This window comes from Cibotium barometz, chromosome 47 (assembly GCF_041138505.1).
Source record: "Cibotium barometz isolate CiBa-2024 chromosome 47, ASM4113850v1, whole genome shotgun sequence".
NCBI lineage: Eukaryota > Viridiplantae > Streptophyta > Polypodiopsida > Cyatheales > Cibotiaceae > Cibotium > Cibotium barometz.
In genome coordinates this window covers 40,170,326-40,187,566 of record NC_141092.1, presented here as the reverse complement: position 1 = coordinate 40,187,566, position 17,241 = coordinate 40,170,326, and the positions used below count along the sequence as shown (strand labels likewise).

Here is a 17,241-nt window from a genome sequence, read left to right as displayed (position 1 = left end):
GAGTCCATTCTCTCACACAGCAGGGTGTATAAGACATTAGACCTTTGGTTTTTAAACCAAACGAATAACCTTGGGTTTACAAAACTTTGTTAGTCAATCATTTAAACCAAATTTTCTCACCTTATTCTCTTACAAAAAATTCATGAATTTGCTGACTTTCTTGGAGACTGTACAGAGAACCTTATGCCTACATTAGGGCTCATTTTACACTAAGACTAGCAACCACATTAAACTGCCATTTAAATTCTTTTGTTTCAACCATTCAAATGTCCATTAGATGGCTATTTTAAATGGTTTTCCAAAGCTCCTGTTACATTAATCATACACTTAGAAACCATACATCAAAGTGCTCTCTATTCAACAATAAATTAAACCAACACTAAGGCATGATTCAAAGCATTAGTCATTAAATTAAATATGCCCCAAGTAAGAGTCCACTTACACGTGTGTCCGCCTGAGACTGATTACTCACAATTGTATGCCGGAGAAGCGTGTCCAAGCCACTGCAATCATGCACATCTAATCAATACACGAACGTGCGAACAAGGGATAAAACGGGGGTTCGGCTAGCACTTGCCACCCAACCATAGGCTCCAAACCACATGCAATGGTAAGCCACCCCCGAGCTTAAGACCAACACAACCCTAGCAAGCCGGCACCCTCAAGGCATGCACATCCCATACCACGCACCCCCGGTCCGTGCAATTGTCACCAGTACGGCTAACCAGTGGGCTAACCGCAAGCTTGGTCCCTTGGGAGGCCCCTCTCCCAAGGTAGAGTTCCACACATGAACGCATACAAATGAGCCACAATCCCAGCTATATAGCCCAATGACCAGTTCACACTGCTATATAGACTGTGTCCAGCTGGTCTCTTAACACTAGCCTCGGTATGTCCAAACACAGGACAACACCTTCTGGACACTTGGTGGGTGCCCAGCCTCATTTCTTGTGGGGTCGCCCATGCGAGAGGCCGGCCTAGACTTGGCGCACTTGGTGAGGTCTCCGTCGCCTCTGCCAGAGCAGACTCAAGAGGCTCGCCTTCTAGGGATCTCCACCATGATCGTCAACATCAACACCACCATTCCCACGGACTGGCTCCTCCCTCTAAAGGATCCCCTGGATGCCCCGTGGATGGTGTCCAACACTTGTACACGTGTGCCACTCGTGTTTTTGGCTTCTCCCATGGCAACATTATCAGCACCTTCAAGGTTGGTCCTTGGGGCCACCAACTATGACCTCCCAACCCCCCCTGCAGAGGATCCGAGTTGTGGGGCGCCAAGGATGGAAGTGGTCCATCAACCACCCTCCTCTCAAGATCATAGGCGTTGCATCTTGGCATCTATGGCTTTGGGAGAATGGCCCTCTTGTTCATGTGCAGCGTGGCCAGGAGAGTGGAAGTGCCTCGATATACCCCCCCCCCCCCCCCCCCCCCCCCCCCCTCCCAAACAAGGGTGACTTCCTTTCTCTGATTATACTGCCCACCTGGGTAGAGAAATTTTATTGCAGTCCATGGATGGCACCCCTGCTGCCCCCAGCCACACTGGCAGGCTGAGGGTGTGCCTTCCTCCCTTTCCCTCTGATGTAACCTCTATAGATGGCTGCAGCCTGCTTTTCCTGCAAAAAAATAACGGCAGGCTTTTTCTTTAACTAATGAAAGGATCTTCTCTTGGCCAAATCTATTCAATGTGTGGGTTGTGGAGAAGGCTGCCCATGGGTCTGCTACCAACCAGGCTTCCAGCGGCTATCCAAGGTGAGGACAACAGGCGAGTGATCTGAGAATGTGGTTGTTAGATTGTCAATCAACCTGTCATGGTTACTGGCCTACTCATTAACATAGCAGTGAATGAGCCTTGCAAGGTTTTATGAGGGGTCTTGGTGATCCGAATGGGAAAATAAACGGCTATGAGGGGCTTGGCAATTCTGGTAAGATATGGCTTAGATGCATGAAAGTTATGATGTTCTATGTTTGGCGTTCATGTGTGTGCATAGGGTGTGCTTTATCATGGATCTGTTCTGAATGTACCTAGATGGTTTTGTTGAAATGCTCTCAAATTGAATAATAATTCTGAGTTTGTACTTATTAAGGCTCAATACTTTTGATTAGACTCTGAAATGTTGTTCGAATCAGATCTGAACAATGGATACTGGAATTTATTGATTTTTCTGGGGATGGACGGCGGGAAGTTTGGTTTGCATTCATAGAGGAAATACTTTCTGTCTATTCATTTATCTCTGAATACGGTCCAGCGGTTGATGATCCTTTTCTTCCTCATGTATACGGGTCTCAGCATGGCTGCAAAAGGGCAGTTGCATCTGCAGTCAATGGGATTGCCAGAGTTCAGGCTGTACAGTCAACATTAGGCAGATTGCTGGAACATCCAGGAAGGCTGCTGCAGTTCTCACACTTGACAAATGCTCCATGTGGTGAACTTGTGAAACAAACCTTGGCTGTAGGGTTTTGGGGTGGCCATCTTGAAGCAAACCATAAAGACATGAACAGATTCTCAGAAGACGATACACACGCTACGGATGCAATTGGGACTGGCCTTCATGTTGTAGATGTGGATGGATCTGTTTACCTTCAAAGGTGGATGAAGTCATCAACGTGGAAAAGCTCAAGGTCTTCATCTTTTTGGAAGCACAAGGCAGGAGGGAAGGGATTGATTGTAAGGAAGGACCTTCTTGTTGGAGATCTTACTTATCTTGACAGGGCAGTAAAGGTTTGCAAGGATCAAAGCCAGATGTTAGAGCAGACCAAAGCCACAATTGACGGAGCTTTAGTGAAGGGCATTCCTAGTAATATTGACCTTTTTAAGGTAATTGCACAGACCCACGTTTTTTCTTTTGTAATGTTTTGAGTTCGCTACTTCTCGCCATGTTTTAATTAAGCTCATATGACTTTACAAGGAAAAGCTTGGACAAACTAAGTGTAATGAAGAAAGGTTTTTTGACAACTGCTTTCCCAATCAAGACATCTTGGTTCCCTCAGTAAATCTTAAAGTTTCCTGGAGCATGAATGACACCGAGATGACAAGTCTTGGCAATGACTGCCACGTCGATTTGTGAACACATATCGGTGTGCATACACTTAGCATGTTTGACATGAAGACATTTCAGGCAGAATAGTCATTTGCATGACAACTGTTACATTCCAAGCTCTCTCGGTGTATTTTATGTACCCCTCATACATCAGTTTGGCGTGCCGCTGTATGATGTAGAGAAACAAGGTTTTACCAGCCTGTTTTTCAAAATATGTCTTTAAATGTCATGTTTGAGGTATTAAGCACCAAAAAGTACTTTACTTTGTGTTTTTCAAACATTAATATGGGAACTTATTCAAATGTAAACAGGATGGATTTACAGCCTATGTTTGAATATAATATTCATGGTTAACTAATTTCAACTTTTCAATTCCTTCAGGAGTTAATGCTGCCTTTTACAGTCCTGTCCATCAATGTAAGGAAACTACAGAAGTGGGAAAGTCCTCCATTTACGGTCCTCTTTCTTGCTGTTTGTGCATTGGTTCTCTACAAGTAAGCATGATGCCAAATGCCCATCGATGTTCCAAGTATCTGTCTAGTTCTATGTAGTTTATATTTTTCTGAAGGATTCAGTTTTGTTCTCGTTTCGCAAAGTTTGTATGAATTATATTAGAATAGTGTGTGCATGAGACTCTTGGTAAAGGAAGACGATGATAGTAAGAAAATTCCCATGTTTGTGACAACATGGAGAACCAGGTGATTGAAAGATGGAAAATGAGAATAACATTAACCTTTTTGGCTTGAAAGCTGCTTTGATCTCCCAATTTACACTATGATCAATCTGAATAATGTAAAAGAGGGAGGATTTTTTTTTTTTCCCAATACCCCCCTTAACGAAACTGCCCAACAAGGACCCTGCTGCAGCACCGAATGGAAACGACAAGCTACTTCACACACAGGCGCCTCACCATCAACCCGAGGAGTATACAATAGCCCCCATCGCCTCCCCCGTCCTCAACAGGAGGAGCCATTCCACTGCAGCCCTGGTAACGGAAGCAGATGCCTCCAACACAGCAAGCTTCCTGACGGATCACAGGCAAGGTGCGTGACAGCAGACCTCCAACGAATCCGACTAGCTTTGATACAATGTTGGTCCAAAGAAGTTGTCCGTGTGTGGCAGGGACCCAAAACTCTGCCCGCCTAGCCACCCCACGAAGCCTAGGCACCCCCCACCCCCCCCCCCCCCCCCCCCAAAAAAAAAAAGACGTGCATGGGAATACCACCACTCCTCCAACGTTTAAACCCTTCTAGGGATTATTTTTACAAGTCGGGGAGAAGGTGTGCCAAAGCTGGAGATCCCATCAAGTAGTCCACGGTGTTGGTACCTCTTGTGTAAGGGAACGAGGTGAGGGCATCGGAGGAGAGCCATCGGGACATCCTGGTATAGATAACAAGACCATGTGCAGCTCCCAGCTCTAAGAAATGTCTACCATACACCATGACCTCCTCACGGTCTTGTGACCCCATGTCAATGATGTCTAGCTCCTGTAGTCTGATAGGGTCGCCCCGATCGAGTAGTAGGACCCCGTCCTAGCATTGGAGTCCCCAAGCAGGAGAGGACCTCCCCGAGCTGTGAGAACATAATAATATCCCCATATAATAGTAAGTACGATGACTGGCCATGCTGTGCAGCGTAAGGGGAGTGGCTCGGTGCAAAATAACACACAAACAATGTGGATGAGTTTGTCACGTAGCTGCACCCAAAGATACCATGCATCCTCATCCTTCCAGACGATGCTGAGAATCTGTCAGAGATGGGGTCTAGAAAGGATAGCTAACCCTCTTGAGCCACGTACTCCTCCTGATGTGTGGGTCTCGCCTCGGAAAGCTGACTCCCACTCATATGCAGCTATGTATGGTAAACCCCTCTCAGGGCTTTGATGAGTCTCTGTATAGAAAATGACATCCTTGCGTGTGAGAATCTCGCTCAAACCATGTGGATTCGACCACAAGGTGCCATTGCAATTCTATACTGCTGACCTCAAGTGTTTGGTCTCATCCCCGTTTCCCTATTATTTTTTTTTTCAGAAAGAGACTTCTATTAAGTGTGAGAAAAACATACAACAATCACAGCTATAAGCTGGAAGAGAATAGAATCACCCCAATATGTAAGGTGATTTCAACCACTGAGGAGCATCATGATGCCATGTAAGCCCCGTGTCCCTATTTGGGACAGCGCTTAGTGATAATGACCTTGCCATCTTTGTAGATAGCCCACTTGCCCACTTGATGAGCGTCATGAACTGTCACCATTCCCTCATGCCAGTGTGCCTCCTATGCTGGAGTGAGATCCTCCCCCATGTACGCCTGTGTGCCCTTGAGGGCAGCCCATTTGTCTAAGAAAGCATGTCTGTTGGGTGGCATTAGGGAGTCTGAGAGAGAGAGAAATGAAATGAAATGATATATTAACGTCTCTAAGAGGCCATAGTGGCCTATGAGACCAAAACTGAGAGTACATGTGAAGTTGGTGTCTCATCAAAGAGAACAACTAAATGAGACTAAAAAGTACAATAAACTGATTGTCCTACAGTTAAGAACAGAACTGTAAGACTCCGAGATGATACTGAGTAGAAAATACTAGAAAATACTAAACAATGTATATCAGGTAGATCCATGTATGCTGATCAGTTGAAGTGTTGCCCTCTCCTTGGATCAAGTATCTCCGCCATGGGGCTGTCTAGAATGGAGAGGTCGTAGAAGCGAGGTAGGCGCCTCCGATACTGAGCAATAATGGCTCTCATCTGGTGATGGTGAGAGAGAGAGAGAGAAATGAAATGAAATGAAATGTTATATTAACGTCTTCAAAAGGCCATAATGACCTATGAGACCAAAAGTTACATCATGGTGGATCTGATACAATGTCTGGATAAAAAAAACCCAGAAAATGAAAAATAAAGATGATACTACTGGCACCTAGAAAATGAAACTGGAACTGGAAGGTACACTATGGAGGTACCTCCATCTCATAATATGTGCCGCATCGGACACTGGCGGATCTCCTCAATATCCTCTGTGGTCAGCACCCTGACTGGGTGTCTCGCATGCCTCGCAAGAATAATCCGAATCTGCCGCTGCAACCTCCGTCTATGCTGGGATGCCCTCCTCCGTGGTCGTGGGCGTCTGGACCACCCAAGCTCAATCGCACGATCAATCAGTGTACCCCTGGTGTGGGCGGTATCCATGTCCTGCTGCTGCTGTGGTCCATCTGGCGCAGTGATGGCCGGACTAAAGAAGTCTGTAATGTGCCTCTGAGTCTGGCTCTCTGTGCGCCTAAGCAGGCTACAAATTAATGTCTACAAAAGGTTGCAAGGGTCTATGCGATCAAAAGTTACAATGAATCCAACAGTAACTGAATCATGGAATAACAAAGTGAAAATCATACAAGAACTAAACTGGGGGGGAAACATTTTTGGGCTGCAATGTACATGGTCCCATTGGGTTTTGGGTAAAAAGATTGGTCCAGCAGAGGAGAGTAATAGCCTTTTTGGATTTGCAAGATTTACATGCCTGTGGGAGATATGGTCTATGAGGAACTCTCTGGTCTTGCAAAGTGTAGATCCTAAGAAAGTTATTTGTTTAGTGAAAGCTAACATTGCTAGTCTGATGAGTATAAACAGACCGGAGTCAGATGCAATGAAACTAGTAAGAATGTAAACAGAGGAGTCTGAAAGAACATCAAGATTACTCAGCATTTGAAGAACAGAGCATGGAGCACCAAGCGAACGGAGGTGCAACATGTAGAAGACGGCCATCAATTGGCCGGGTTTCCCCCCTCCACCCAAACATCTCATGAGACCACCAATAAAGGTGGGGGATGAGGGGAGAGCAAGCTTATGCTCTGGCAGTTGTGGGGCTAAGTTGTTAGCACTTGAGTTGAGACCAATTGATGTTGTCTTGGGATGTGATTGGCTTTCTTCACTTAAACTAACTACAATGGATTTCTAGAGCAAGGATTCATGAGCTTTATGCACATGAAAGACAAGGTTTCATTGTGTGGAAATGGTGTGCAAAAGCAAATGATGTGTTTGAAGGTCTACTACCTATGGAGTTTCATTCCACAGTTGGTGATCCAACTCATGAGGGTACAGGACAGCCAGCAAATCATGAAGGTGGTGCAGAAATTCAGCAACAAATTGAGCCAGAAGTTGAGCCAAATATGGGGCAGCAGGCACCACAGGTCAGACACATACCTAGATGGTATTTGAGGACATTACAGGACAGCCATCTAGAGGGTCCTCTTGCTGGTCGTACTCGTAGGGAGACACGGACCAATGAGCATGCACACATCATGGATTTGAATATGGTTATGGCAGCCAGTTTACAGGATGATGATGAGCCTGATTCATTTGTGGATGCACGAGACAATGTGCATTGGAATAAAGCCATGCAGGATGAGCTTGATTCTATTAAAAGGAATCAAACATGGGATTTGGTTGATCTGCCCAAAGGCAAGAAAGCCATTGGTACTAAGTGGGTCTATAAGTTGAAAAGACATGCAGATGGATTCATTGACAGGTACAAAGCCCGTCTAGTTGCAAAGGGCTATGCACAGAAGAAGGGCATTGATTATGAGGAGACATTTGCTCCTACATCCCGTATGTCGACACTTAGGTTTGTCATTGCATTGGCTGCACATCGTGGTTGGGTTGTTCACCAGTTGGACATTAAGACTGCTTTCCTACATGGGGACCTCGAGGAGGAAGTTTATGTATATCAGCCCATAGGTTTTGCAGAACATGGTCATGAAGGGAAAGTATGCAGGCTGAAAAAGGCCTTGTATGGTTTGAAACAAGCTCCACGAGCTTGGTATGCAAAAATAGATGCTTTCCTGCTCGCTCAAGGCTTTGTGAATAGTCCATCAGAAGCCACTTTGTATGTAAAGAAAGAAGAGAAAGATCTGCTGGTCATCAGTCTTTATGTAGATGATCTTTTGCTCATGGGATCAAATGATGACAAAATTGCAGCTTTTAAAGAGATACTGCAACAGACATTTGACATGTCTGATTTGGGGCTCGTACACTACTATTTGGGCATACAGTTTGTGCAGGATAAGAGAGGCATTGGGTTGTTGCAATCTCGGTATGTTGCTAAACTTCTGGAGAAGTTTAAATTTCAGGATTGCAAGCCTATTAGCACTCCTATGGAGCCTGGGATGAAACTGTCACTACAAGATGACAGTATTTTATTTGATGCCACTACATATGCTCAGGCTGTTGGGTGCCTTATTTACTTGTGTACTACACGGCCAGATATTCAGTATGCCGTATCTCAGTTGAGCAGATTCATGCACAGCCCGCGATTGTCACATTGGCAAGCTGTGAAGCGTGTATTTCGGTATTTGCAGGTACCTTGTCTCTTGGATTGCTTTATCCTGAGGGGGGTGACATGCAGTTATATGCTTACAGCGATTCAGATTGGGCTGGTGATTTTGATACCAGACATTCCACTAGTGGCAATTGTTTCTTTCTTGGTTCTTCATGTATTTCTTGGCTAAGCAAGAAACAGACCACAGTGGCCACTTCGTCTTGTGAGGCAGAGTACAGAGCAGCCTACACTACTACTGTTGAGTGTGTCTGGCTGCGCCGTCTCATGACTGATATGGATATTTCAGTGGAGGAGCCTACACCTATCTATACTGATAGTCAGAGTGCCGTTGCCGTGGCCAGGAATCCTGTGTTTCATGCTCGAACGAAACACATTGAGATTCACTATCATTTTGTTCGGGAGAGACTCCAGGCTGGTGATATCAGTCTGATCTACTGTCCTACAGATCAGAATGTGGCAGACATCTTCACCAAGGCATTACCACGTCCGAAATTCGAAGCATTCCGCACTACTTTGAATTTGTTTCCTTTTGGTGGATGATGTACAGTGATCACATATCACTCCAGGGGGGTTTGTTGGGTTTTATGCTGTGTATGCACCGAGAGGAGTGCTAGTGATCATCAGTAGATTACTGGGGCACTTTTTACTTCAGTTAGTGGAGGTTTTTTCCCCCAGTTTAGCTTAGTTTCACTTATAACAGTTTATAAGTGTTTTGGTCCACCCGGCACACTTTATGGCCGGACATGTGAACACATCTTTTAGGTCACTTCATTATGTGGCTATTGTACTTCACATTATTATACTGAATACAACAAGAGTCGTGTTCTCTCTCTGCTTCCCTACGTTTTCTGTTTTGGAGTACCTCTAAACCCTAACCCTAACTGCTGAAAGCCTTCACAACACCCTCTCTTGGCGGCCAAGACGTAGGGTACCTAGAGGCTCTGATGATACGGGGCTCAGAGGCTTCTCGCATTGTCAATGATGTCGTTGTTGGTACCTCTAGGATTTACCCACACAGCCTTCACAACACCCTCTCTTGGCGGCCAAGACGTAGGGTACCTAGAGGCTCTGATGATACGGGGCTCAGAGGCTTCTCGCATTGTCAATGATGTCGTTGTTGGTACCTCTAGGATTTACCCACACAGCCTTCTTTTTGGCCCGTGATTACACCCGACATGTCAGCAAGCTTGTCCATCTGCTCATACACGCATTCGGCCTTCGTTCAACTCTATTGAGAAGGATTGGCAAGTCGACCAGCTCCGCTAACAACATCCCAACATGCCCTCCTTGGCTTTGATACCATGTTGGGGGCCACTTCTCAGGAGGTCACCTATCCCAATAGTGTTCATGCCACTGAGCGCTTAACCTTGTTAGAAATCTAGCATGGTATCACACTAAGCTAGAACATGGAGAAGAGTGCAAGAGGAATGAAGCAAAACTGAGAGATATTTCCATTGATGTGACCCTTGAATAAATAGGGCCAAGTACAAGACATTGAGCAAGAGTGCTTATGGGATAAATGTAGAGGTGCCACATGGCACACACTCAAGACTCAAGACAAAAACTGAGACTAGACAAATGTAGACTAGAGAAATAGTACACCTAGTGTGCACTTATTTCCAACACCCTCCTTAACTGGACACTAGGAGGAAGACAGAAAGACAAGACTAGAAGACAGACATAAAGACCGATAGACTGAGAGACAAGACAGAAGACATGACAGACAAAGATCCTGAGACACCCCTCCTCAAGTGATATCCTCATATGGGTCCACAAGGGTAGGGACAAGAGTGGATCATAGAGAGAGAGAGAGAGAGAGAGAGGCAATCAGCCAGTAGAGTGGTCCCACATAGAGAGAGATTGTCAGATAGACATGAGAGAGTCTGACAAATAGAAGATAAATGGGGACATTGACAGAAAATGCCAAGAGAATGTGGGTAGCTAATCCACAAAAGAGAGGCATATAGACTGATAGACAGAGTGTCAGAGACATATGACTGTAAGATCACACAAGATAGACACATAGACAGAGAGACTGACTGATTGTAGATAGACAGAGAGATGGACCTTGATAGATAATCCCTCCTCAAGGGCAATCCTCCTACTAGAGTGGGTAATGCAGGGGTGCCTTTTGGATAGGGACAAAGAGAAGTCCATGTAGACAAATAGACATGACATTACCCCATGATCTACATCATTGGTGATCAATGGTGGTAGATAGCATGAAAGCATAGACAAATATGAGAGAGATGGGAAGGTCTTACCATATTTGGCAGTGTCTAATCCCGTACAAGATAGAGAAGTAAATGAGGGAGAAGGGAAGGTCTTACCACTTGCTGAGGATGTGAGGCAAGGGCAGTGTCTAATCCCTAAGAGAAGAGAGATCTTTGTAGTTTGATATTTTGGAGAGGAGATAAAAAAAATTCAGAACTGAGATTTTTAATTTTCAAGAGATAGAAAGTAGACTGAAAATACTTCTTAGTTGGAGTGTGCCTTGAGCTGCTGCTGTAGAGGTTGCTGGAGTAGAAGATGGAGACATAGAAGCGGCTGGAGTCAAAGATGGAGACGTGGAAGTTGGAGTGGAGGCCGGAGGAGAAGACGATGGGGGCTTCGTAGCAGCAGATGAAACAGCAGCTTTAGGCAGCTTGCTGGACGTCGTGGCTCCATGAACAGGCCGGTAAGCTCAAGTAGAGAGGCGGCAGCACCATGATGAACCCCCGCAGCAGCAAGAAGGAGAAGACGGGCAGTTGTTGGTGCAGATCTGGAGTTGCAAGCTGGAGCAGAATCAACATGCCGAGCAGAGGCAAACGGGGCAGGTTGGTATGGCGGGCAGAAAAAAACGCAGCTATGGCTGCAGACTGAGGATAGGGGCAGCACGGGCAGCAGCTGGAGAGGTAGGCTGAGGGGAGAAGCAGGCAGATCCAGCAGAAAATGGCGGGGCAGATGCAGGAGAAGATGGCGCAGAGAATGGCGGGGCAGAGGTAGAGGTGCGGCCAGATCTAGAGGGGGCAGCTGCTAGAGCATGGCTCTGACACCATGTTAGAAATCTAGCATGGTATCACACTAAGCTAGAACATGGAGAAGAGTGCAAGAGGAATGAAGCAAAACTGAGAGATATTTCCATTGATGTGACCCCTGAATAAATAGGGCCAAGTACAAGACATTGAGCAAGAGTGCTTATGGGATAAATGTAGAGGTGCCACATGGCACACACTCAAGACTCAAGACAAAAACTGAGACTAGACAAATGTAGACTAGAGAAATAGTACACCTAGTGTGCACTTATTTCCAACAAACCTCCCTTCCAAGCCACCCAAATTGGAGGAGGAGGGATGAGAATGGCCTTAGTCTTCTATTACTTATAGATAATCCCATTGCTTAGGACTCTATGCATGTGGGATGTAGGCGGTAGGTGACCTAGCCGCGTACATCCCACATGCATAGAGTCCCAAGCACCTTCGCGGCCTGGCGGCCTACATCCCACATGCATGAGTCCCAAGCAATACGATCATCAATAAGTAACAGAAGACTAGGGCCATTCTCATCCCTTCTCCACCAATTTGGGTGGCTTGGAAGAGATTAGAGTGCATGTGGGAGGTCACGGCCTAGTTGCCTACATTCCACATGCATAGAGTCCCAAGCAATGGGATCATCTATAAGTAATAGAAGACTAGGACCATTCTCATCCCTCCACCAATTTGGGTGGCTTGGAAGAGATTAGAGTGGCGGAGGTTAAGCGTGCAGTTGCGTGAACGGGTGACCTCCCGAGAAGTGGCCCCAAAATTCCAACATGGTATCAAAGCCAGGGAGGGCATGTTGGGATGTTGTTACCGCGGAATCATCTATAAGTAATAGAAGACTAGAGCCATTCTCATGCCTCCTCCACCAATTTGGGTGGCTTGGAAGGGATTAGAGTGGTGGAGGTTAAGGATGCAATGGCATGAACACTTTTGGGATGGGTGACCTCCCGGGAAGTGGCCCCCAATTTCCAACAGCATGTACCGTGGTGTTGTAAGCAAATTCCACAAGCCGTAAGTACTTCTCCCAAGAAGATTTTTGAACCACCACATAACATTTCAAGAGATCCAACACGGCTACAAATTCAGTCACCACATAACATTTCAAGAGGTCCAATACGGCTGAATTTGCGGCCTCACTTTAATGTAAAAGACAAAGACACAGGCTATCAAGGCTAAGACCCGCGTCAATCATTAGTATTTTCACCAAACTTTCAATCAAGGGAGAAATTGCATGAAGTGATCTCAATTTTTTTTGAAAAGGATTTAAACATTGCTCTTAACCTATAAAGAGTAAGACCTATCCTCATTCATTAATCATGGGCACTCAAGGAAAAATCAATGAATTTGAAGGAGAAGGTTTCCACACCAAGGTCAAATTCACCCTTAAGAGAAAAGGGATATGGAATGTGACAAGCGGAAAAGAGAAAAAGCCAACAACTCGGGAAGGAGAAGTTGCTTGGCTAGTCAAAGACGAGAAGACCTTGGAATTAAGTGACTCATTCATCTATCATATTGATAGGTGTGATACATCATATGAGGCTTGGGAACATCTTGAAACTATGTTTGGTGCACAAGGAAAGTGCTCTAAGTTTAGCTTGCTAATAAAGTTTTTTGAGCTAAAAATGAAACCATGGAACTCTCTCTCCTTACGTTTAAACTCAATGAAAAGCATGCTAACACAATTAGCAAGTATCAAAGATGCCATAGACGACGACATCACAATTGCAGTCTTACTCAAAAGTCTTTTAGATGAAGAGAAAGGTAATATTGTTACCACTCTTACAAATGTACCAACATCAAAATTGGTGGATATTGAAGCTTCTCTCTTAGAGGAGGCAAGAAAGATCAAGTAAAAAAATTCCAGCTCTAACTACAATGAAGGGGGGGGGGCTTATTTCATGAAGCAGAAGCAAACGGGCTATACCAACGCCAGGAATTTCTCCAAGGACTTCACAAAAAAAACCAATAATGGATGTGGATTCTGTGGTAAGAAGAATCATAAGGAAGAAAACTGTTTTTTGAAACAAAAGACCAAAGCTTTGATTGTTGAAGATAATCAAGAAGAAGATGATGAAGTGGAGGCCTCACTAGAAGAGACCAATCTTACGGTTGACTTAGATTGGGCTTTTTAGGCTATTCTTGCTACCAAAGACCTCTTGGCCTGACATTTGACAAGCAATCTCCAACCCGGATTTGTATCAAACGTATGGGCATTAGATCTCTAATGTATCCATATATGTATCAATTGATAGAACATCTGTGTATCTAGCATTGTATCAATCCCTAGGCATCAGAACATTTGTCGTAGAGGGATATTGGGAACAACACATGTTCTCGTGCAATGTATCATTGTATGGGTTCCAAAGTCAAAGGGTAGCGTATAGCCATAGCGTGTGAACACGCCTTATGAGTATAGTAGCTTATTTATGTGTATTTGTGTGTGAATAGCCTCGTAGGCTTGGATTTGATATTGTGCCAGTGTGTGTGCAAGTGTGTAGAAAGTTTCCTTAGAGAGACTTGGTCTAGATTTGATTGAGTCAAAAGATAAGGCTAAAAAGCCTATAAAAGCATGTATTTGGTGGAGGTTTGAACAATCAATAATATACTCATTGAATCATGCAATTATTTGCTTTTGAAGCTTTGTTACATCTCTCTCTTTCCCTGTATATTAGGAGATACCACTGCTTGTTGAGAGAGGGTTTTGGCCCACTTAGTCAGGTGAGAGATGCTTAGGTCTTTTCCTCCTTGAGCTACATCTGCATAGAGAGAGGTTTCTAGAAGTGCAGAGCCAGAGATCCCAGCCACAGATCACCAGATTCTTTAGGCCTATCAGCGAGAGCCACATCCTGCTCCCCTTGTATCATCTACCTCCCGACGAGGACCCACACTACAAAGAGCCTCGGAGATCAGAGCTGCCAGGAGACCGCGACTACCCGGACGCAGACCACCACTACTCCATCAGGCCTAGTCTACCCAGATCTAGGCACGATATCGTAGAGCTATGGAGGAGAGAGTCCATAGGCTACACCAGGACAACAGATGTGAGAGTCCTCCTCGCCCCATGCCCTATGTATGATGTACTATACCCCATCATTTCCACTGGGTGGAATTAGTAGTGTACCACCTATCATGATTGTACATCTATAGCATGCTAGACAATGACTGCATAGTGAGCTGCATATGACTAGGATTAGCTTTTCATTTTAGTTTTTCTTTCCATGATACTCAGGACATGGACTTGTCTCATAGGCCAATCTGGCCTTTTGGAGAGAGTCGGGCGAGCAGGTGGTCTCGCTTGCTTTTTGGGGGGAGAGGTTAGCGGGCTGCGCTGCAGCACACACACGCTTTTGGTAAAGAAGCTAGCGAGCAGTCTCTAGGCGGTGCACAAGGGCTAAACAACAGGTTTTCCCCTTTTTGCAACAGGTCGGCGCACAGGGGCTGGACTCTCTCTCACTCCGCCAGATCATGAGTCCGCAAACTAGCGCAGATTTGGCCAATTCTTGCTAGAGACACAGCGCCACAGAGAGAGACTGCTACGGACTCATACCACAGGAAGAGGTGGGCGACAGCTCCAGCTCACTGATTTCTTCCAGAGTTCTATCCCAGTGCCTATTCTGACACAGGAGGGGGTTACACTTCAGTGCGCTATACGGACCTCCGAGCCAGACGGAGACCGCGAGCACCAAGCTACCAGACTCCCAGACTACATCAAAGGGTCGACATCAACACCATATCTAGGAGGGGCTAGCTCACTTACACTCACACCCGGAGATCATGCTCTGAGGTATTTTTGCCTCGCCATCACCTATGTATCACATATTACACCCCCATTATGGTACTGGTTGAAGCTAGACAGATCTGCATTGCATTCTTGTATACCCTACGCATATAGGTTGCATACTGAAACTCTAGCAGTTGTGCTCCATCCATCATACCCCCCCACTAGCTCAGTACTTTCATAGTTTATTTCATGTTCATTTTGTTCCTTTTTTTTTTCTGGACATCCAGAAGACATTGACAGTTGTACATTGATTTGTCTCATAGGTCGAGTTCGGCCTCTAGTAGACGTTAATACAGCTTTCTCTCTCTCTCTCTCTCTCTCTCTCTCTCTCACAAGAGAACACGGCACTCAAGGAGGAGGTGAGTGCATTGAAAGTGGAAATGGTAGCCATCAAGAATGCTGAGAAGGAAGAAGGCGAGATCAATGACAACACTCTCACGGCCATCAAAGAAGAGATCTCCAAGGAGATCACAAAGGACATGGAGGGAAAGCTCGAAGCCAAGCAGTCAGGATGGGTCGAGGTGGTGAAGAAGAACATCCGTAAAGAAGTGAGGGAGGAGACTCAAAGGGAAGAAAACCAAATCATCCACACCACCATTGAGGAGGAGAAGATGAGGCATGCCCGCCGCCTCAACATTCGAGTCACAGGTATAGCCGAGACACCCGACTCCACTCCCGAGAAAGATGGACAGCTTCTATGCATGAAGCTCGGCTACAAGGAAGAGCACCCTCTCCCCTTCACCAAAGCATGGAGAGCCGGGAAAGACTCAACACGCAAGCGAGCCCTCATCCTACAGTTTGCAGGAGAGACGGAGAGGGTCACCTTCATGAGGAAGAGGGTCATACTACGGGGTTTAGAGGGAGCTCCTATTTTCTTGGATGATGATCTCACGAGGATGCAACTTGAGCATAGGAGAACTTGCATGCCACGAGTCTTACACGCGAGGAGAGAAGGCAAGAAGGCCTTCTATCGAGATGGTCGGGTCATCATTGATGGCCGGCCCATGGATTAGCGGTTTGGGGCCTATGAGACACAGACCAGGCCACTGACAGAGATACACATAGCAGTATGGAACTGTAATGGTTCACTATGGGTGCAGCCTGGACGACTGGAGCATGTTATGGTGGGGAGAGACATCATACTTCTGACAGAGACACATCAGAGCCCAGAGAGAGGGCTACCTCGAGTAGAGGGATTCCAGTGGGAGTCAGCATACAGGAGGACCACACGCCAGGGTACCTCGAGAGGGTCGGGGGGAGTAGCAGTCCTATTCAGACGGGAGCTACAGGGGAGACTGAGAGTGGTAGCACAGGATCCAGAGGCCAGATACATGTGGATCAGCTTACAGCTCTCACAGGACAGGGTTATATACATAGCTCTATGTTACTTTTCTCCATCAGGATCCTCCTACGTCATTACAGAGGACATGCCAGAGGAGGAGGAGATAGGAGCCTCGCCATACACTTGTCTGTCAAAGGAGATTATGCATTATTCTACACTAGGGGAAGTATTTCTTACGGGCGACTTCAATGCCCACACACAGAGCAGACAGTGTGAGGTGTATGACTATGATGACATGGAGATCCTCCACCCTGTGGATCCAGAGGAGATAGGGGCTAGTCGGGCATCAGAGGACACTGGACCAGACAGAGGGCATTATGGGGACCACTTACTAGAGTTGGGAGCCAGGCATCGTCTCGTTATTTATAACGGGATGCTACAGTGGCCGGGATCAGGAGGGCTGACATGCTTCCCACATGGGGGTCATACACGGACCGGAGGCACGGTGGTAGACTACATTATGGGGTCTTTGGAGGCATCACAGCTTGTCACATCATTCTCCATTCCACCTCGTCCTATTGGGGCAGATCATACATACTTGGCATTTTCACTAGCCGGATCACCAGTATCACCAGCCCCCCATATACCGACGCCACACACTACCATCTGACATGGCAGACATATACACTGGCAGAGTAGAGGATGGGCTCCTACTCATGGATCCCCTGGCATCTATGGATACCATTACAGCCCAGCTCGCATCACTCCTACACACGGCTGCATTACAGAG

At 46.0% G+C, this 17,241-nt stretch overlaps 1 protein-coding gene across 5 annotated transcripts in view; it reads left to right on the top strand.

Moving 5' to 3' along the window:
- Positions 1–17,241, top strand: part of LOC147611673 (uncharacterized) — a 153,446-nt gene that overhangs the window by 102,965 nt on the left and 33,240 nt on the right. For all 5 annotated transcript variants that reach the window (XM_086784715.1, XM_086784713.1, XM_086784712.1 and 2 more), the window contains 2 exons: positions 2,131–2,818; positions 3,423–3,535. In XM_086784715.1, coding sequence (XP_086640841.1) covers positions 2,131–2,818; positions 3,423–3,535 — 801 coding nt within the window. The remainder of the gene's footprint in view (positions 1–2,130; positions 2,819–3,422; positions 3,536–17,241) is intronic.